The 20,976-nt window shown below is 41.6% G+C and overlaps 2 protein-coding genes across 5 annotated transcripts in view; one reads left to right on the top strand and one right to left on the bottom strand.

The window, feature by feature from the left end:
- Positions 1–16,079, top strand: part of PACC1 (proton activated chloride channel 1) — a 109,440-nt gene extending 93,361 nt beyond the window's left edge. For all 4 annotated transcript variants that reach the window (XM_023585358.2, XM_004480994.4, XM_004480995.3 and 1 more), the window contains 4 exons: positions 7,332–7,474; positions 8,699–8,843; positions 10,380–10,487; positions 13,778–16,079. In XM_023585358.2, the coding sequence (XP_023441126.1) occupies positions 7,332–7,474; positions 8,699–8,843; positions 10,380–10,487; positions 13,778–13,939 (558 nt within the window). In that variant the 3' untranslated portion in view covers positions 13,940–16,079. The remainder of the gene's footprint in view (positions 1–7,331; positions 7,475–8,698; positions 8,844–10,379; positions 10,488–13,777) is intronic.
- Positions 16,080–16,422: 343 nt separating this feature from the next.
- PPP2R5A (protein phosphatase 2 regulatory subunit B'alpha) overlaps positions 16,423–20,976 on the bottom strand; it is a 107,850-nt gene continuing 103,296 nt past the window's right edge. The window contains exons 9-13 of the mRNA XM_004480997.5: positions 20,355–20,405; positions 19,850–19,969; positions 19,632–19,759; positions 18,752–18,853; positions 16,423–17,639 (exon numbers count right to left, since the gene is read on the bottom strand). Coding sequence (XP_004481054.1) covers positions 17,507–17,639; positions 18,752–18,853; positions 19,632–19,759; positions 19,850–19,969; positions 20,355–20,405 — 534 coding nt within the window. The 3' untranslated portion in view covers positions 16,423–17,506. The remainder of the gene's footprint in view (positions 17,640–18,751; positions 18,854–19,631; positions 19,760–19,849; positions 19,970–20,354; positions 20,406–20,976) is intronic.

The raw sequence follows: 20,976 nt of genomic DNA, 5'->3' as shown, positions 1-20,976 counted from the left end.
CAGGTTGCTCCAAGGTCCCTCCTGTTCCATCTTCTTTCTTTCACAGTCACCTTCCACACTCGCCTTGTGTGGGTCCCTAATCCCAAGCAGACATGAGGTGCGGCTGGTGGAGATGTGGCCATGGCTGGCTTGCCTCCGTTGAGGGAGGGAAGCAAGAGGCCTTCAGCCTTCTTGGAGTGACCCTAAGGAATTCCTAATACCGTGATAAGATGCTGTCCTTGATCTCAGGATTATAGGAGCAAAGGGCAGGGCCAGTGTGACAGAGCAGAATGGCTTCCATACCTGGCTGGTTGACAGAATTGCGGGAATACTTCTTGAAAATATGAATTCACAGGTTCCATGTGAGGCCAACTGAAGCATGATTTCTGTGGACAGCCCCTGGGAACCCATACCTTGAGATAAACCTGTTCATGTGAAGAAGGGCTGTCAGTCTGGGCACGAGGATCCTGGGCTGTGGCTCTTGCTCTGCCGTTCTCCCCATGCCCACAGCACAGCTGGGGATCTGATGACAGAGAGGAGGGGCTCCCTCTGAGTGAGTCAGGGAGGGTTTCAAAAAGAAATGACACCTGTATAGGGTATTGGAGGCAGAAAGGAATTTTGTTTTTGTCTTGTTTCTGTTTTTGAGGAGCTGGGGCCGGGGATTGAACCTGGGGCCTCACGTGTCCAGGAAGCTGGCTCTCCACCTCTGAGCTATATCAGCTCCCCTCGTTTGTTTGCTTGTTGTTTGTTTTTAGGAGGCACCAGGGACCAAACCTGGGACCTCCCATGTGGGAAGCAGGTGCTCAGCTGCTTGAGCCACATCTCCATTTATGTTTTTTTGATTCCACATCCTTGCTTCAGAAAAGGTTGATAGAGGCTTTATAAAAATTTTCTTTGTCAGGAGAGGGAACGGTTTTCTCAGCAGAGGAACACTCTGCACTATGATGTGAGGGGATGAAACATGTTGTATTTGTGCCTCTATGCAAAATTACAAATAATTTGATGTTTTTTGAGGGTCAGGTGCCCCTGGAAGAGTGGTAGGAAATGAAGCTGTGGATGTAACAGCCACATGAGAAAAGCCCATGTGCGGCACTGAAGAGCTGGACTTGCCCTACAGGGTGATAGGGAACTGTTAGTGGACTTCAAGTCAGGAGGGTCATACTCAGATGTTTGCTGTTAGTATGTTTACTCTGGGCTTCCTCCTAAAATCCTGCTGCAATGATTCCCCACTCCTGCAAGAAATTAAATAAGGAAGTCAGTCATAGCCCTGCAAACTAAGAAAGGACATCACCAATGGACCAGAAATTTTGAGGAACTGGTATAAAATATAAAAAGCAGATTGAATCAGATTTTTGGAGCAAACAAATCAGAAAACCCTTAACCCAAAACAGATGCAGGAGAGGACTACCGTGGAGGTGAATGCTTTTCTTCTAGCGCCAATCTCTGAGACAGCACATTCAGATAGCTGGGGTGGCTATCTGAATAATAATAATGACGACAGGACGGCCGGGCTGGCTGGGCTGGCGCACAATCTGCCCTCTCGGGATATACAGAGCCGCTGGGGGATGGTGTTTGCTTCTGGGTGAAAGGCCCTAAAGCTATTCCCTAAATAACCTAAGGGAAGGTTCCCTGCTTGGGCATCGGGCAGAGGAGAGATACAGAGTAGAACTTGGGATTGGATCTCCACCATGGACAAGGGGGGAGAACGAAAGCAAAGGGATCTCTTCCCAGAAGTGAACTACTCTGTAGTCCCAGCCTGCCAGCATTCCCTGCCCCTCACACAGAGCGTACAGCCAAGGCAGAGGCCTGTGAGAGGGAGAGAAAGACTCACACGTACAGTGCTCAACCTAGTCCATAAGAATGGCGAGTTCAGAGTCACTAGACAACTGCATGAAACCAACAGCATTAAAGAAAAGGGCCAAGGTGAACAAACAGGATGGACTGTAGAAGGAACAGGGTTATGGAAGCTAATTTTTAAAATAATAACTTTAATGCTTTTGTGAAAATGATGCATGCTTTTTATACATGCTCTAGGAACACAGAAAAGTGCAAAGAAAAAGAAAAACTTGTCCACATTTGCTGGCCAACATCCCAGACACCTCTCTTTGTGAATAGACTTATTAGAAAAGTACACAGCCCAATAGACTTCAAAAATATTATTAGTTGATATCTGTTGTGTTTTCTAGTTTAAAAATTTATTTTTTTCTTGAATTTAATAGGAATAGAAATAATTGAAGCTATGCCAGCTTTAGTTAAGTGATTCTTACTACAAAACCAGCAACTCTGAAAAAATTCCTTGACATTTAAAAAAAATCAGTGAGAACAAGGCGTTGGGCTCCTTATGTTTTGCTGATGGTGCTTTTCAGCTTTGGCTGCAGCAGGTGAAAGCCTGTAATAAGAGACGGTGAAGGTCACGGCACTTGCCCTCCCTCCTGCTTCCTCTCATCCCCGGCTCTAAATCCCAGTTGTGGGATTATTATTTTTACCTTGTCAAGGTTCTAACAAGTTGTGATGGGTGAAAGGGAAAGCAAGGGAGCTGAGGAGGCCTGAGGTTGTGTTTGATAGCTTCACAGTGCTGGGGCCCCATACTTGGTGCCTTTGGTATTGGAGCCAAATAATGATGCTGATGAAAATGGGACTTTTTGGGCCCTTGCTATGGGCCTAGCGCTATGCTCATTGATTGCTTTCTATGTATTAAGTTCCTTCATCTTTACAACCAATCGAAGATCAGTGCTACTGCCTAGGTGTTTTTTTTTAAATAATTTTTTTGTCTTTTTTTTAAATATTACATTCAAAAAATATGAGGTCCCCATATACCTCTCACCCCCCTCACCCCACAACAACAACCTCCTCCATCATCATGAGACATTAATTGCATTTGGTGAATACTTCTCTGAGCACCGCTGCACCTCATGGTCAATGGTTCACATCATAGCCCACACTCTCCCCCAGTCCACCCAGTGGGCCATGGGAGGACATACAATGTCTGGTAATTGTCCCTGCAGCACCACCCAGGACAACTCCAAGTCCTGAAAATGCCCCCACATCTCATCTCTTCCTCCCATTCCCTACCCCCAGCAGCCACCATGGCCACTTTCTCCACACCAATGCCACATTTTCTTCGATTACTCATCACAATAGTTCATGAATAGAGTATCAGTAAGTCCACTCTAATCCATACTCTGTTCCTCCATCCTGTGGACCTTGGAATGGTGGTGGTTTTCAAGGCACAGGTGAGGAGCTGAAGCTCCGTGAAAGAATGTGCCCAAGATCACAAAGCTGGTCAGACACGGAGCACCGGCAATTCCGACAGCAGAGCTTCCTCTCTGTTCCCTGCTCTCACCCCACAGGCGAGCAGCCATTGCATCTGTAACTTCAACGGGGGGCTCTTGTAGGTTCCCCAAAGATGAGGGAGATGGAAGGGGTGGGGGACAACCAACCCTTTTATGTTGATGTAGTGCTTTCACATGATATATCTAGCTTGCTTTTCTCTGTGATAGTCCCACATGATAGGTGAGTGGTGGGAGGTAATTTTTAAAAGGAAAATAACAGAGCTTTATATAAAATTGAAAGTGTTGTCTGGATTCCCAGCTCTCTCCATCCCCTCTGGAAAGCGCTCGCTGTGCCCACGGCATGCGTATATTGGGGGCTGCTGCCTGTGCCCTGGGTGTCCTGCCCCTTCTCCCTCCAGTTGAGCATGCTTACTAGGAGCTGGCGCACCAAGATGACGCAACAAACAGGAGATGCAGTTTCCCGGGGGTGCAGAGGGTGTGGCTTACACAGAAGAATGCACGGAGAGCAGACAACGGGAGGTGGGGCGGAAAGAGAAAGAAATCAAAGTAAACCTCTAAAAAAAAAAAAAAAAAGTGTTTCCAGACTACTTTATGCCAGTTGTACTTGCTACATAATTTTAAAATTTTTGAAAAAACCATGAACTGAAAGTAAAAAGGAGAGTTGTTTCCATGAAAAGTAAGTTGACTGTGGTTCCTCCCTTCAGCTCTGGGTGATAGTCTTTGCCATAATTTGTAGGTATGGCTCCTTGCAGCCCACTAGCTATAAGCTAATAGAGAAATGATCACCTCCCTATCCTTCCCTGCCCCAAACCAGTACACTGTAGTGGAGGAAGAATAGGAGCAGCAGAATTCTCATCTAAAAAGGGGGAGGATGGAAAATGCACAGCAGTTACTGGGTGGCGTGATGGAATCCTTCTGGGCAGTAATTGTGGATTTCTTTCCTTGGTCCTGAAGTTTATTCCTTGGTTAAATCTTTCTCTATTCTCTGGGAGGGATCCCCTTGTCCTGTTCAGCCCCTGGCCATGTCCTCTGGGAGAATCTCCTTTGTCCGTTCTCCTAGGGTGCCATATCTAAAGAGCACGTCAGAAAATAGGCCCTTTTTGAAGGCTGCACAGCTTTTTCCTGTACAAGCTTTGTTCCTGCTTGTACAGGTTTGGGAGTTACTTTAGGTAGACTTTGAAGATTTGTTATAATCCCTCTCCTTCCTCAGCCCCTTTTGTTTACAGTAAGTTTCTTTAGAAACATGTAAGCTTCTGGCTGTTTGCTTCCAGCCACCTCCACGTGAACGTGGCCACAGTCAAGATATCCTGTTCATCCTTTTTGGATGTTCTGATTCTCGCTTTCTGGTCTGTCATTTGGACCCGTCTCATACCTTCAATTTAAGGTAGTTAACTTAAGTTGGTTTTGCTCTCCAACCTTTAATATTCATTTCCTCACCACCCACCTTTTCCCTCCTGCCTAACTGGTAAGTCAGTGCCTCATTTTTAGTAGTTTTTTGTTCATGGTATTCTAGTTCTAGGTAACAGTTTCTATAGCAGTCAGAGTGTGGGCTAAGCTACGGTCTTAAAATTCCCCAAATGCGTGGCTGTGACCAGGTGGAAGTTTATTTCTCTCTCTTGTAACAATCTGGGCACGCTGGCAGTGCAACAGTTGCAGCACTGCCCCATAGGATTGTCTAGCATTGGCTTCTGTCTTGTCCTGCCACTTCCTGGACATAGTCCTTGAAGCATGTGGTCTGAGCTGGCTCTCCAGCACGGGCACACGTGCTCACTCCCAGCAAGGTGAAAAGTGGAAGGCATGCAGTTCCATTTAAGGAAATGATGTGGAAGTTACATGAGATACTTCTAACATTCCAAGAACTTGGCTACATCCAAGGCCAGAAATGAGGCTTCAGCTGGATGACTGTGTATTCCGCTAAAATCTGGGATTGAGGAGGCATTTCTAGTACCAGAGGAAGCAGTGGATAATGAAAACTGGATATAGTTAGCAATCTCTAATGCACATTGTAGCAATTTGGTTTTATTGATGATTCCAAAAGAAATATTGGATTATGTTTGTAAACTGGTCTTTTCCTCTGGGTGTATTAAAGTGGATCGGATTCATAGGTTTTACTTTTACTTGATTAAATAACGATGAAGACTTTGATTGGGCCATGCCAGTAGGATGTTCAGTTCCTGCCCCCGTGGTGGACGGGACTCACAGAGAAACTGCACCGCAGAGAAGGGGGGTTGGAATCTTGAACTGGAGCCCTGGGAAGTAAGCACACAGAGGAGCTTGGTCGTGAGGAAAGAGAGAAGGCCCCAAGAGAGACAGAAGCATTCACCTGATAGTCTACAGCTGGCGTTGTGGAGAGAGGCAAAGCCTAGAGAGCCTCGTAGTCTATCCCTGACCTTGTGGAGAAAGCAGGAGTTGAGCCTGGAGAGAACTAAACCCTAGGAAGAGAGGAACCGAGGAAGCCTGGTCCCTGGCAGATATTGGCAGCTATCTTTCTCCAAAATGTGGCAGAAGACTTTGGTGAGGGAAGTAACTTATGTGTTATGGCCTGGTAATTATAAGCTTACCCCAAATAAATGCCCTGTATAAAAACCAACCAATTTCTGGTATTTTGCATCAGCACCTCTTCGGCTGACTAATACACATATGTAAAAAAAAAATGTCATGGAAAGGTTGAAAATAAATAGATGGATGGAGATCTTTTATGTAGCAATAGCCAGAAAAAACAAAGTGGCAATATTGATACCAAGTCAAAATGGAATTCAAGGTGCAAAGGGTTAAAAGAGGTAATTTTAATATTGATAAGTTCAATTCTGCTACTTTCCACTAAAAAAGATTTGTCATAAATCTTTATGTACAAAACCGCTTATCTTTTATATAATTTAGGAAAAATCTGTCAGAAATTTTTAAAAAATCATGACTTTAGTGTGTGACTTTAACATTCCTCTCAGAGTCAGAAATTTACAGACTGGACAAAAAGTAGTAAGGAAAAGCATTGACTGATACAATTAATAAGTGTACTTTGTGAATACATGTGTTATATATTTATAAATAGATAACTTTGTTTCTGGCAGACAGACTATCCACTTCTTCCAAATATCTGTAGAGCATTTATAAAAGTTGATATAAAGATATTTTTTCCAAGTTAATCTATGAATTCAATATCATTACAATTAAAGTCCCAATGGACTGTGTGTGTGTATGTGTGTAACTTTAAAAGCTAATTTTAAAGTGCCTTTAGAAGAGTACATGTACAAAAAATATTCTAGACACATTTGGGTGGAAGAGAGAGAGTAATATGGATGAAACGTACTCAGATACCAAAATGATAAAACTATAGTATAATCAGAACAGTACAGCATTGGCACAGGAAAGACAATTTTGTGGACTCTATTAGGATCAGGAGCAGACGTCTTCTGGTTGTATACTTGAATTTAGTATAGCATAAAGAATTGAGGGGAACTTTACAGCGAGTCTGTCCATTGACTTTAAAGGAAAAAGATCTTAATTTTACACTGTATACAAAACTTAAAGCCAAGAATATAAAACATCTAAGTGTAAAAATTATAAAAGTACTATACAGGAGGATATGGGTATAATTTTTGTTTTCCTTCCTTTAACAGATAAACCCAGAAGCCATAAAAAAAGGATTTATGAATTTCATATCAAATTTAAAGCTTCCATATAACAAATGACATTAGAAACATAGCAGTAACAGACTGGAAGAAAACATTTGCATATATAACAAACAAAAGTTAATATCCTTATTAAATAAAGACCGTGAACGACCCACCATAGAAGTGGACAAAGGGCACGAGCTGAACACGGCTCTGGTTGGGCATTGTCCATAAAGAACTCCCCAGGACCCGAGCTCGTGCTGCGGCCGCCTCCCGAGAACACGAGGATCTGCCCGCTGGTAACTTTGGAGGCTGCTAGTGGACAAGCTGTGGGCTTCGCAGTCAGTCTTTCTGGCCTCAGACCTGGAGGCCTTTGTGTGCCTGAGGTGAGGAACGAACGAATGATGCAGCTCTCCCCAGGGCTAAGATTCTGCCTTTGTCTCTGCAGAAATCTGCCCTGATTGTCCAGGGACCCCGGGAAGTGAAGAAGCGGGAACTGGTCTTCCTCCAGTTCCGCCTGAACCAGAGTAGCGAGGACTTCAGCGCCATTGATTACCTCCTCTTCTCTTCTTTCCAGGAGTTCCTGCAGAGGTGAGCTTCTGGAGTTCACAGCCGGCTTGCTGTCCACTTTCATCTCGGTCCAGCCTTGTGTATCCATAGGTCTGGGACGCAGGGGCGGGGCAGCAGGGTTGCTAGCTCACCCGTTGGTCCACTCCTCTGCTTTATGACCTAAGTGATGAGATCTCGTGGCTGAGCCGAGCCAGTCAGGTGTGGGGGCGTGTTCTGACTTGCTGGGCACGTAGTGCTGCATTCTTATGAGTATCTTGGCTCCTTTGGAGAGAGTTTGGTCTGGCCTGTTGCCTGGGTTGCTGAAGCAGAAGCTGCCTTCAGTTTTGTAAGGACAGGCCTCTGTCTGTCCCTCAGTTTCCCCTGGAGTGTGCATGGGAACTACGTCATGTCCTTAGCGAATGCTCAGTGTGTGTTTGCCGTAATATTTCTAACAGGATGTAAGTGCTGCCAGCTGCCCTTGGTCTTCACATAGTGATGAATGTCCTGGACCCTCACGAAGTTCTCTCTGCTCCCAGCATGCTGCCTTGGGAACACACTGAAGCTCCATCTCTGGGGCTTGCAGTGCTCCTTAGTGTGGGCCATTTTCTGCGTTTGCCTGAGCTGCGTGTGACTCAGTCCCTCCCAGGGTTCCCTGGGGAGCCCTGGGGCTTCCTTTGAAGGAAGTAGGGAGGGAGCCACCCTGGGAGGAGGGGCTGTTCCCTATTTGAAAAGAACTGAGCTGCCTCCATTCTAAAGGGCTGCAGCTACATCATTCCCATTCTGGAGCTCAGAGCCTCTGCCTTAGCATCTTCCGCCCTCCCTAAGACTTTCAGATGATCCCCATCCCCTCTCCATGCTCCTTTGGTGAGCTGCGTCAGTACTGCAGTGCAGTTTCTACTTGGTCTGTACCCTTTGTGATTATGCGGCATCTCTAGCACCCTCAGGGCAGACACTGTGGTTGTTCCTTCAGGCTGAGAGCGCCCCAGGAATGCTCCCACCCTCTCTGGGCTTTCCGGAAGGAAACGGACAGGCCAGTGAACCTGCTCAGGGTCTGGGAGCTTCAGGGATGTTCCATCCTGCCTCCTACCTTAAAGCTGGTGACCACTCCCTCTCCACTGGGAAACCAAGAAGCAGAGCTTGGAGAGGATGCAGCAGGGAGTCGTGCCAGCAAAGAAATAGCCTTGAAGTCAAGGCTGAAACTTAGGTCAGGCCATGTTTGAGTACTGCTCTCAGGACTGGATTAACTTGGACTTTTTGTCTTCCAAGCCCAGACAGGGTAGGCTTCATGCAGGCCTGTGAGAGTGCCTATTCCAGCTGGAAGTTCTCTGGAGGCTTCCGCACCTGGGTCAAGATGTCGCTGGTGAAGACCAAGGAAGAGGATGGACGGGAAGCAGTGGAGTTCCGGCAGGAGGTAGGAGTTCAGACTGCTGGTGACTTTTCCCTGTTAGAGTCTGGGTAGAGGTTGGCTTTGCAGAAATGACCTTTGAGCAGGGTCTTAAGGGGGAGTAGACCCTTGTCAGCACGAGATGGACGTGACTTGAGGACTTTGTATGGTGCGCTAAGGCGTTTACATTTTCTTCTGCAGGCATCTTGTGACAGGCCTGTGTGTGAATGGCCGGGCTGCCTGCAGAGGCTGTGACAGGAGACTGGGCTACCCTCTGGCCCTCATTTCCTCCTTGGAGGTGTTCCATTTGGGCTGGACACCAGGAGTCAGTGTTAGAAAAGGTCTGGCTTGGAGTAGAAGAACATTCCAGCCAACTGGACCATCGGTGGCCAGGACTCATGCACTAATCCAGCTGGGGACTATCTTGGGCTAGTCTTGAAACTGACACAGACTCCAGCTCTGTCCCTTCACGTGGCCTGGCTCCTTGTTCTCTTCTAGGTTAGATAGCTTTGGGAGAGAGGCAAGCCTGTTTTCTTCAAGGAGACAGGCTTTTTTTTACTGCCTTGGGAGGTAACCCCTTGGCAATAGGTCCTCTTAAAATATTTCTATTTTATCAGATAACTGGCATCTCCTGGGTTTTGACACTGTACTTTTCTTAGAACTCCAAGTCCTCTCTTATCTGGCCCCACCACAGCTCTGAGAGAGGTTAGATGTGTTCGTTCACCTTACAGTGAGGTGTGCAGCCCAGCCTACCCTGACTTTTCTGGTGGCTCCAACTGTGATCTGAAACTGAAAGGGGCTCAAAACCACAGCAAAACTATAAACTTGAGAAATGTTTTTATGTGCCTTTTTTGTCTAAATTGAAAGTTTTTTGGCAGAGGACACACAAGCTCTTTTGAACCAAAACTAAGGCATGTTTTTGTAAGTGTTTTAGAGCTTAAAATGTTTTCACATGTATTATTTCATTTGATCCTCCCTGTATCTCAGCGAAGTAGGCATTTTGTTCCATCTTTCAGGTGGCGAAGCTGAGGCTGAGTTCAGGTGATGGGCCCCTCTGGGCTGGAGCCTTTCTGCTCCCCATCACATCACACAGCCTCCTTAGTAATGGGTAACGTCTTACCAAGCCCAGTTAATAAAGACTGACAGTGTAGACCTGTTGAGTTGTACTTTTTCCCTGTACACTTAAAAGGTTGAGATATTCAACTCTTAAGATCAAATATTTTGAAATTTGGGATTTTTATGGTAGTCCTAACACAATATACGAATATGGTTTAATCTTACTTTTGAGTCGAGATATCTAAGGGAAGATTCCAGTGACAATCCAAAGTACCTATTGTACTTCCCAGATTCTTTGCATTTCCCTAAAGAACCGTGGAAGCCAAGGTAAAGCCTTGGTTCTGGTGCCAGTTTCAGGATCTCATATAGAGGAGATTTTGGCTTACTCTCTCTGTAAAAGAGAAGAGAGCTGAAGTCTAAGATCACCAAACTGTCTTCTGCTTTCCCATGGCTCAGGCAAGGGAGGGGTGCACAGAAGGGTAACACTGTTTTTCTCTCTAAATCTAGACGAGTGTGGTTAACTACATTGATCAGAGGCCAGCTGCCGAGAAAAGTGCTCAGTTGTTTTTTGTGGTTTTTGAATGGAAAGATCCTTTCATCCAGAAAGTTCAAGATGTGAGTATTAAGATTATGAGAGCAAACCCCCTCCCCTAAAGCATTTTGGCTATTCTTTTAGGCATTCTAACTGACTTTTTCACCTTCATCTTTCACAGCATGCGTAACAGTTTGTAATTTATAGTTGTATTATATATAATTTGTTGAACAGATCTTCAACTAGACTGTTGTCTCTATGAAGGTGGGGACTTAGTCTTTTTGTTCACCACCATTTACTGATGTCTAGCAGAGTAATTAGCACATACTAGCTGCTTAATAGTAATAAATTGAATAAACAGTAGAAAGCATTAAACTATTATCTAGATTACTGATATTGAAAGCCATTCCTTTTTTTAAAATCTATTTTTTATTTTTAAAAGATACTTAGATTACATAAAATGTTACATAAAAAAATATAAGGGATTCCCACATGCCCCATTTTCCACCACCCCTCACTCCTCCCACATCAACAACTTCTTTCATTAGTGTTCATTTTTACATTCATGGTAACTGATGAACACATTTTGGAGCACTGCCACACAGCATAGATTATAGTTTATGTTGTAGTTTACACTGTCTCCCACTCCATTCTGTAGGTTATGGCAGGATATATAATGTCCTGTATCTGTCTTTGCAGTGTCATTCAGGAAAATTCCAAGTCCTGAAAATGCCCTCATATACATCTCTTTTTCCCTCTCCCTGCCTTCAGCAACTCCAGTGGCGACTGTTTCCACATCTATGATATAATTTCTTCCACTGCTAATATCACAATAAGTCTATGGTAGAATATGAGTAAATCCACTCTAGTCCATATTTTGTTCCCCAGTCCAACTGAGGATTCTGGGATGGTGATGCCTACTCCACCTCTGTTTGAGAGGGGCCTTCGATCCCATTTGTCTGATGGATGGGACTTTCTTGTTTGCAGTTGTAGACTCTCAGTTCCTTGGTGTGGTGGTTGTCCATCCTCACCTCCTTGTTGGTTGTTCTGGGTGAGTCCAATGACCTGGAGAGTACGAGTTGCAACTCTGCTGAGGCTCAGGGCCCAGCTGGCACATGGACAGCGTAGAGATTCAAGTCTCCTGGGCATATACTTACCAACGCCAGCACCAACTATGGGTTTATTAATAAAAGGGACAGAAGAGGCATGTGTAGAGAAGTCACATCTGAGTCCAACTCCATCACACTCGGGAGCACAAACTCCAAATTAGGGCCCACTGGCAAGGCACCAAACTCCAGAGCTATCTGCCATGACCATAGAAGCCATTCCTTTTTAATGATTCTTTGTAGGATAAATACTGATTATTTGTTGTAAGTCAAAACAGAAAGGTAGAAATAAAAAATTAACAGAGCATGAGTTAATGCCAGATGATTGGGCTCCCAGTCTCAGAAGGGGAGGAATAAGTGGACAGTTTTGCTAAAGGAATATTTATGACACTAGAGACAGTCCCAAACCTAATACTAATTGGCATTCAAGGCATGAGAAAATGTCCTGATGTAGCAGGACCTGAGGGAAGAAGTTTCATAGCTGAGACTCAAACACGTAAGCCTCCAGCCCCGTTAGGCTCTGTGAGATCTGGGTGCGCTGCATTTCCTCCACCACCGCCGCCAAGAGGAACTGGCGAGGCTATGTGTATAGAGGCATGCATGGAGGCTTATTGCATCAAGATTCTAGGTGGAACAATATTAGTCATTGGCTCTACAGATAAAACATATGAGCAAACTTTTTTTTACCTTACTATATTCAGAATAAGGTCCTCTTATGGGCCAAGTAAAATGCCACAGTAGAGGCAAGCTCTACATGCCTTGTCAGCTTCACAGCAATCTGAAGCGATGGTGGTGGTATAACCATTTTTGCCTATGTGAGAACCGAGGCTCTTATGGCCTTAGGTCACCCTGCTGAACTGGAACTGAGAAGTGTTCTACTCTGCCATGCTGGGGAATTCAGAAATCCGAGATAAGACCTCTGCCTTAAAGGGTTTCACATTTGGTGAAGGAGCAGCCTTTAGCTGTAAAGTTACTAAAGCTAGATAGTAACTGCCAGAGCAATTTTAGAATAAATTTCTCTGCTAAAATCCAGAGAGGATTTTGGATTAATGGTCAGATAAAGCCTAGAAGAATTAATAAATCTAGGAGGGGGGAAAGCATTGTAGGAAAGTATGGTGGGCAGGGGAAATACAGCAGAAGAGCAAAGAAAGGCCTGGAGGCAGGAAGCTCTGAGGCTACTTTGGGAGGAAAAGTATGAAACAAGGGTAACAGATAAGAAGAAAACAAGAACAACTAACTTCTTAGGATTAGGTATAGTTAAGGGATATTTGTCTCAAAACTAGATCACTCTGGGATTAGGCCAAAAAATTAAAGTTTAGTACTGATCACCTTGTTTTATAAGAGCCTTTCTTTTTTTTTTTTTTTTTTTTTTTTTAAAGATTTACCTATTATTTCTCTCCCTGCCCACCCCCCCACCCCCCACTGTCTGCTCTGTGTCCATTTGCTGTGTGTTCTTCTGTGTCTGCTGGCATTCTTGTCAGCAGCACTAGGAATCTGTCTCTCTCTTTGTTGCATCATCCTGCTGCATGAGCTCACCATGTGTGCGGTGCCACTCCTGGGCAAGGTGCACTTTTTTCACACGGGGTGGCTGTCCGTGCAGGGCACACTCCTTGCACATGGGACTCCCCTATGCAGGGGACACCCCTGCGTGGTACAGCACTCCTTGCACACATCAGCAGTGCGCGTGGGCCAGTTTACCACACAGGTCAGGAGGCCCTGGGTTTGAACCCTGGACCTCTCATATGGTAGGTGGACACTCAATCAGTTGAGCCAAATCCGCTTCCCTATAAGAGCCTTTTTTGAGAGCTTGTTTGGAGGTTCTAGCAGGGGAACGCAGCTACCATATATCCTTGACCGAAGAACGGCCCTCCTCTAGCAGGGAAGGTCGTCCTCTTTGACCGAGCGTGCAGCTTCGGGAGGGACGCACAGCAGCAGCGAGGGAGGAAGGGGACACCTGCCTAGCCGGCCAGATCAGCCGAATCAATCCTGGAGATCAGTGGGGTGACAGATGTTGCAGCCAGATGCCCTCACATTCTAGAGCTTTTTTTGAAAAACAATTTGTATTTCTTTTTTTTCCCCCCCTCTCAGAATCACTTTATTGTAGGGAGGAGCAGTATTTTTCTCCTTAAACTAAGCTGTGAACATTATAGTTTGAATGAAGTTGTTACAGAAACTTTAGAACCTAGGTGCTTTTCTTAGAGCCCCAATTACAGTGATGTAAAAATCAAAGCACACCAAGTGAACCAGTGCTTATTTCTGTTTTACAGATAATCACTGCCAATCCTTGGAACACAATCGCTCTTCTCTGTGGGGCCTTCTTGGCATTATTTAAAGCAGCAGAATTCGCCAAACTCAGTGTGAAGTGGATGATCAAAATTAGGAAGAGATACCATAAAAGAAGAGGTCAGGCAACAAACCATATAAGCTGAAGTCACCTCGTGTTGCTAATGGAACTGTCCAGATCTATGGAGGTTCTCATCACTTTCGCTTTGATAAACCAAGCTACCAGCAGTCCTGTACTCACTCGAAGAAATTGGGGCCTTGCTGGGAGTAACAGCCTATCAAACTGGAACTTCTAACCTAGCCCAAAAAGAGGCTGTTCAGAGCCTAATGGAACATATTCAGTGAATAATCTAAAAGGTATTTAAGTATTTAAATTATTAATGAACACTTTGAAGAGTTGTCCATTGAAGGATGAGTAGGTTTTGTGGAAGACAAAAATAGATACATACCAAGTTTTCTGTAAGTTTTACCAAGTTGTGGAAGATATTTTCTTCCTACTTGATTTGGTTTACATTTCAGCTCTAGCAGGTTAATTGAGTATTCATTCTACGTTAGGCTTCTCCCTGAAGTTTTTGAAGTTGACAGAAAATAGTATGGTTTTTTTCCTCCCCCAAAACTGTGACTATCCGGATGTGTGGGTCATTTTGAAATCTACACACTGTACACCAAGAAAGGCAAAACCTTCATGTCTCCAGCATCATCTGCCATCTACAAACTCATTTGTTAAATATTGAGGCTTTTTTAAAAGCTACTAGAAATTAGTAATTAAATTTCCTGTGGACTAGCTACCTACTTAATCTGGCTAAATATACTTGTTAATGCAAGTACAAAATTTTTTGTGTTTAGCACTTAAAAGCACTTAGGACAGATGTACATAGTAGGTGCCTACTCATTGTATTTTGATGATGTCATTAACAGGTAAATAAATACAGAAGGAATGAATATGCCAGTATTAATATCTGATAAATCAGTAGGCACCAATATTTTTCATTTGGTGACCTCCAAAAATTGAAATGTGTCTAGTCTCTTGAGAAGGATCAAGGTTTTAGCTAAGGTATTGTGCATGGGACTGATTGATGGTGGAAGGTCAGGAAGAGTGACCTACCAAGTCTTACGAAAACCTGTGTTAACTTACCATCATGTCCTATAAAACCACCTACCTGAGAAAGAGGCATGTCCTTTTAACCCGTGAAGCTTTCAGCCCAGCTTTTGACAGAGATGAGTTGTCTATAAAAAACCATGTAGGTATTTTTCTCATGATAGTCATTGGCAGCTTATTTAAAGTTACAAAAATTGTTTCCAAGGTTTTAAATTATTTACATGGCCTTTGCATCCAAAGAGAACTTGGTAGCATTTCCTGGATTTTTCAATAATTAAAAGAAAAATCTTATATGTGAGTAGAATATTTTATCTCATATCCAATTTAGCAGCAAGGAACTGTGTTTTTTTGTTATTGTTGAATTATTAAACGTGAACTTGCATAAAGAAATATTCCTTGCTACTTTTCTGCTTCATAGAAGCATGAGAAATAAACTTTAGTAAAGGTCTCATTTTTAAAATCTTACTGTAGGAATAATGCAGACCCAGGCATAAAAATAATTTTTATAAATATTTCTGAAAGCTTAGATTAACAGTTTTTAAAAAATAGGACTTTATTTTTAAGGTATTCCTAAAGATGACATACTTTTAACATAAATATCTAATAAAATTTGTTCCAATGAGTATGCTAAACTGACATTTTTTTGTACTGTGGAATGTTGAAAGGACTCCTAAATGTGCTTTAGAATAACTGATTAGAAAGAAAGTGGAAGTTTTAGCTATTCAAAGAAAGAAAGAAAAAAATCCAGCTTAAACTGCTAGCTGCAGCTTGTCAAAATCCACTCTGGCTGCTCTTTAGTAAATGTATGCTTATATGCCACAAAATAGAAACTTAGACCTAACCTTCGCTTTCTGAAAAAGTAGGTGCTTGCCTTCCATTCTGTGTTTTGTAGTTGGAGTGTCCTTTTAACTCTGCTGTCCCCAGGCTGCCAATAATACGGATTAATGAGCGTGGGGGAATCTGGAAGGAAAATCTGGATGACCAGGACAAGGTGGCTGTACAAGACGAGCTACTTGAGAATGCTGTAAAATATAAGCCATTGTACCTAAAGAAAGAGTTTCTCCTTAGGCCACGCAGAGCTAAAGAAATTGCTTTCATAGTGACCTAAATATAGTGTGTGAACTTGTACTAGTTTTTTAATGGATGTTAAAGAGAGCTGAATTAAATATAAGTAGTTAAAAACACTATAATAATGCCTGACTTCTGACTGCCAGTCTCTGTCTCTCTCTTTCACACACACACATACACACACACAGGTGCTACTGAATAAGATTTATCTTCCTTGGAGTATTTTAATTAAAACTTAAATTTAAAGTAAGTTAAAACTATCCTAGGACTTAGAATTTTATGCAGATATTCTGTAAAACAGATTTACTTTGTTGAATGGCACACCACACACTACCTAATTAGAGTACAACCCATAATCTGCCGTAAAAACTTCTATGTATGTGCATATGTATGTTTATAGAGAGAGGAGCAGGCTTCTGGGTACTTATGCCTAGAGATAAAAAAAGCAAAGAAGACATAAGGCAAAATACAAACATAGACTTTATTAAATGCTGCTCAATCCCCCAGTGAAGATCTTTCATTACAAAACAGTTTTCCACACAACTGCAAGTTAAGAGATTGGAATGGTACTCTGATAACAAAAGATGTGAGAAATACTTGATCAAGTAAAAACGTACAAGACCTCTACAGTCAACTTTTTAGAAACCTACAGAGGAATCCTACTGCAGTTCCTTAACTAAAGCGGGGCAGTGACAACTAGTGCTCTGCATCGCCACTCGGAGGGACGCAAACCTCCATCCCGGGGCAGGAGGGACAGGAAGGGCAGGTTGTGAGGACTGGAAAGGCCCTGCCTTCAGCCTTTTGACAGAGGAGGAGGAGGAATGAATTAGGAGGCAAGCTGTGTCTTTGTTCACTCGAGCTACCTCTAGTGATCTGTGCTCATCTTTGGAGTTGCAGATGAAAGGGGGTATATTCTTGGGGAACAATCTGAAGAATTCTGGTTTACTTTCCCAGCTTTTCTATTTTGTGCTTTAAAAAGCCTGGAGATTTAAGGTTTTTTGCTCAAATTCCAGAGTACAGTAATATCTTTATTGAGGGAGGGCTTAGGGCAGGTAATTCCTCCCATCATATTTCTGAGAGAGACAAAGGGAGGGGTAAGGATTATACCTTGGTTTTATTTTAAGAAATATTCTTTTTCCTAGAATGTAACTAAGGTCTGCAGTAATGTGAAGAGCACATTATAAAAGGGAAAAATATACAGAGCAGACTACTATATCTATGTGCAACACAATCAAAAAAGAATTCAAGTCATAATTCTCACCACTCCCATAATTATCTCACTCATATCATAGATAACTCATTCATTTTTGTGAAACTTCAGAAGTGACACAATAAATCGATGATTAGACAAAAGTTACAATATACTGTGGCCATGATATAACACAGGGCTATGTTTAGTCCATATATTTTTTTCATTTACAGTTGCCAGGAAAAAAATGGCCTTTTTAATTATATTATACTGATGAGGTTTGTTTTGCAATTTTTACATATTTCAAAAAAAGTGTACAAAACTGTGCCTATCCAGCAGATGGGGTAGGCATTTTTTTTATTCAGCACTTGTATTGTTGAGAATACTGTGCATATTGTAAGCACTGTTCTGTTTTTCTAGTGCTTTCTTTAGCTTTAGCTCCTCTAATTTTTTCCATAATTCTTCACGCTCCAATTCCTTCTTTTTCTCTCTGTAGACAAATCAAAATTTTTGTAATCAGAATTTTTTATTTCAGACTGAAGAAAGGTGCTGTGTGTGGCCGCTTACTGTAGAGCACATTGTTTACCCACATTGCCTTAACTCCCTCTACTAAAGCATTTGAGTCAGTTACCTGGAGCACCCAACTTCTTGTCACTCTCCTAAATGTAAGTCTCTTGTACCAAATGAAAGCTGCTACTGGCTTTCCTTCCCCAAGATACTACATACCAAATTTTGTACTTTATAGTTTATACAGTACTTTGACATTAATATCCTCACGTGAACCTCATGCAGTCATGTCTGTCATGATCTTATAGACAGACTCAAGGCCTAGCTGGTCAGTCAGCTGGAGCCCTTCCCACACTCAACCACCAGGTAAAATCCACATCCTTTTGTTCCATGTCTCTAGCCACTAACAAGTTTGCATCCTACATTGTCTCTTACATGAAAATCAAAACTTAGTTTGAATGATCTCTCAAAAAGAGGTAGTCACTAAGTGTTAGGAACGTGCAAGGAGCAAAATATTAATAGTATTCTAAGCCTGGGCATATCATTATGTGAGCTTCTTCTTCCCAGAAACGAACTATGCTGACTTTAAAATACCACCTTGTTAAAAATCTGCAGCATAAAAACTATCAAACTATTTACTGTGCAAGGAGCAGTTGAAGAGTGAAAGTTCACTGTGAAAGCCAATGTGAACAAAAACTTATTTTCAAAATATAAGAACAAATAAAATCGTATAAATTAATATTTAAAATTCAGCATAAATTTGATTGACAATGCAAATGCTACCAGGCTGATGAATCCTAAGGCTCAGAATGAGATAAACAGATTTAGGATGTACATTAAAATCATAATCTTCACCATAAAAGGAAGTAAATTATATAACAACTATAATAAATGCTATTGCTATTTCTGCTTAACAACTTTATAAAATTACTGGGGCTCGTTTTTTCAGAAATACATAAAATGTTTAGAGATTTTCAAGTTGTAATGCTTAATGTGATTAACTTCTTAAACATTAAAGATACTATTGTGGCACTGACCAAACCTAAAAAAAGTGCCACAATAGCAAGTAACTTAGTAATTCAGAAGATCAAATACCTTTGTCTTTCAGCTTTGTATGAGCTAGTAAGGTCATCGAAAAGCTTGCCATTCATTTCCATTAGGGTTTTCAGCACATTATATACCAGTGCTACAATGGTCCTAAAATGCAAATAAGCCAGTGCTGGGTTACTGATGTTGCTAATGGATAGGAAATGTAACACTATCATCTCTAATCATTTAACAGATTTCAGGTATGATAAAACAGTAATTTGCTCAAGGTCAAACAGCCAGTGGTGGTTGAGATGGTCTGTCTGATTCCAAAACTCATGTTCTTTCCATTTATCATGCTTAGATTAAACCCTAGCCAAAAATGTCCTGGTTATCTTCATTTTTGCTCTAGAGTCCCACGTATAACTGAATAATAGCATTAAAGGAAGATGACTTATAAGAAGAAAATTAGAAAGCAGGATGATAAGGATATCATGGAAGTTAGGTAACAGCTACATTCTCAGTGTTGCTAATATGACCTGAAGTACTTCATCTTTTCCCTGGGATAGTACTCTCTATAGATGTGCAACAAGACAATGGAGTAGACCAACACAACTCTGCATCAGCACTATGCATCCTCCATAGATGCTGAGTTGGTGAATGCAACAGGGTTGCAGAATCTTATACCAGGTACCTTCAAGGAGAGGTGCAGTTTTAAATTGTAGTTAAGACCATATACTAAAGGAGAAACAGGCCCATTCCTTTACAACTTTATAAAGCTATATGTGTGTATTCAGCAGAATAAAACTGGCTGATGTTAACCTTGGAATCTAAGTTCCAAATCTTTATGGGTTTCATGTATATGAGTTAGGAGCTCAAAGCCCTAAAGATTAAAAACAAAAACTACCAAAAACACAAGAGAAATATGACCAACATAAAAGATACTTACGGATTCCAGTGTTCTTTGGAGATTTTGTACAAACTGCCAAACATAATGGGCAGAATTTTATCAATATTCTCCTCAATCAAACTAAGAATATATTCATTATTCCAGAAGTATAATGCCCTTTCTGCAACCTTAAGAAAACATTTAGAAATGTCAAAACTAAGAGAAAAGAAATAATTGTATAAAATTTAAAAAGCCTTCAGAGAAAACCTCATACATACCTGAAAATGAGAACTAGATACACACTTGGATATCTGTTTAAAAAGTGGCTCTTCAATTTTTTTGAACTGTGTTGGTTCAATGACATCTAAAATTTCTTCAATTTCTCCTAAAAACATGACCTAGGTTAAAAAAGATTTCAAGAAGTGATATATGAAAAAATACTTGATTAAATAGAAGCCATACAATTGAGAGCATTAATATACAAAATATACAGTGGGCAAAAAGTCTGGATAATATAGGCAATTTAATATAATGCACAACTATTCTATCAGGTCTCCCTAATCTCTTATAGAAAATCTTCCACCCTGTAGCAGTGTCAATACATTCAGCCCCAGAGAAGAACAGTTTATAAATCTGGGCTTGGAGCAAGGTGTAGCTCACTGGTTGAACACCTGCTTTACATATACAAAGTCCCAGATTCAATCTCCTGTACCTCCTAAAAAACAAACAAAAAACCCTGGGCTTGAGAAGTTCTGATAAAATGTACTAGTGAACAAAACCCACCTCTTTCTGACTGCACGTTTTTGGCCAAAATTTTAGCAATCCTCTGATCACCTGCAAAAAAGGAAAAATTTAGCATGAGTTTTAATAATGAAGCTGGTTAATTCCAGTAAGTTTTCAATAACTGTGATTGAAACAATATTAATTCTAGGGTAGATCGATATTCTTAATATCTAACTTTCTGCTCATCTTTAGACTTAATTCAACAAATGTTTATTGAGTGCCTATTATGTACAAATATTGTGGTAGATACGAAGGCACACTGGGAATAAACTAGATGTGCTCCTTGATTTTCATGGAGCATATATTCTAGAGCAGGGAAACAAGTAAGCAATCAAATTTGATGAATAACATTGGAAAAGAATACCAAAACTATATATTTAAATATATTTATATACCCCTAAAAAGCATTAACAGCTAAAAAAGTATGTGGCCAGATAAAAAATATATAAAAACCAATACCTTCATAAAACAAAGTATCAGTAATAATCAGATTAAAATAGGAAAAAAAAGATGCCTTTCACAGCAAAAATTGTAATATGCAAGAAATGTTTAAGGCATGAAGAAAACAAACTTTACTAAGGATCATGGAAGATTACAAGAAAAGAATTAAATATTATACAGA

The sequence above is a fragment of the Dasypus novemcinctus genome, chromosome 13 (assembly GCF_030445035.2).
Source record: "Dasypus novemcinctus isolate mDasNov1 chromosome 13, mDasNov1.1.hap2, whole genome shotgun sequence".
Classification (NCBI taxonomy): Eukaryota; Metazoa; Chordata; class Mammalia; order Cingulata; family Dasypodidae; genus Dasypus; species Dasypus novemcinctus.
This window is presented reverse-complemented; position numbering and strand designations above follow the sequence as displayed.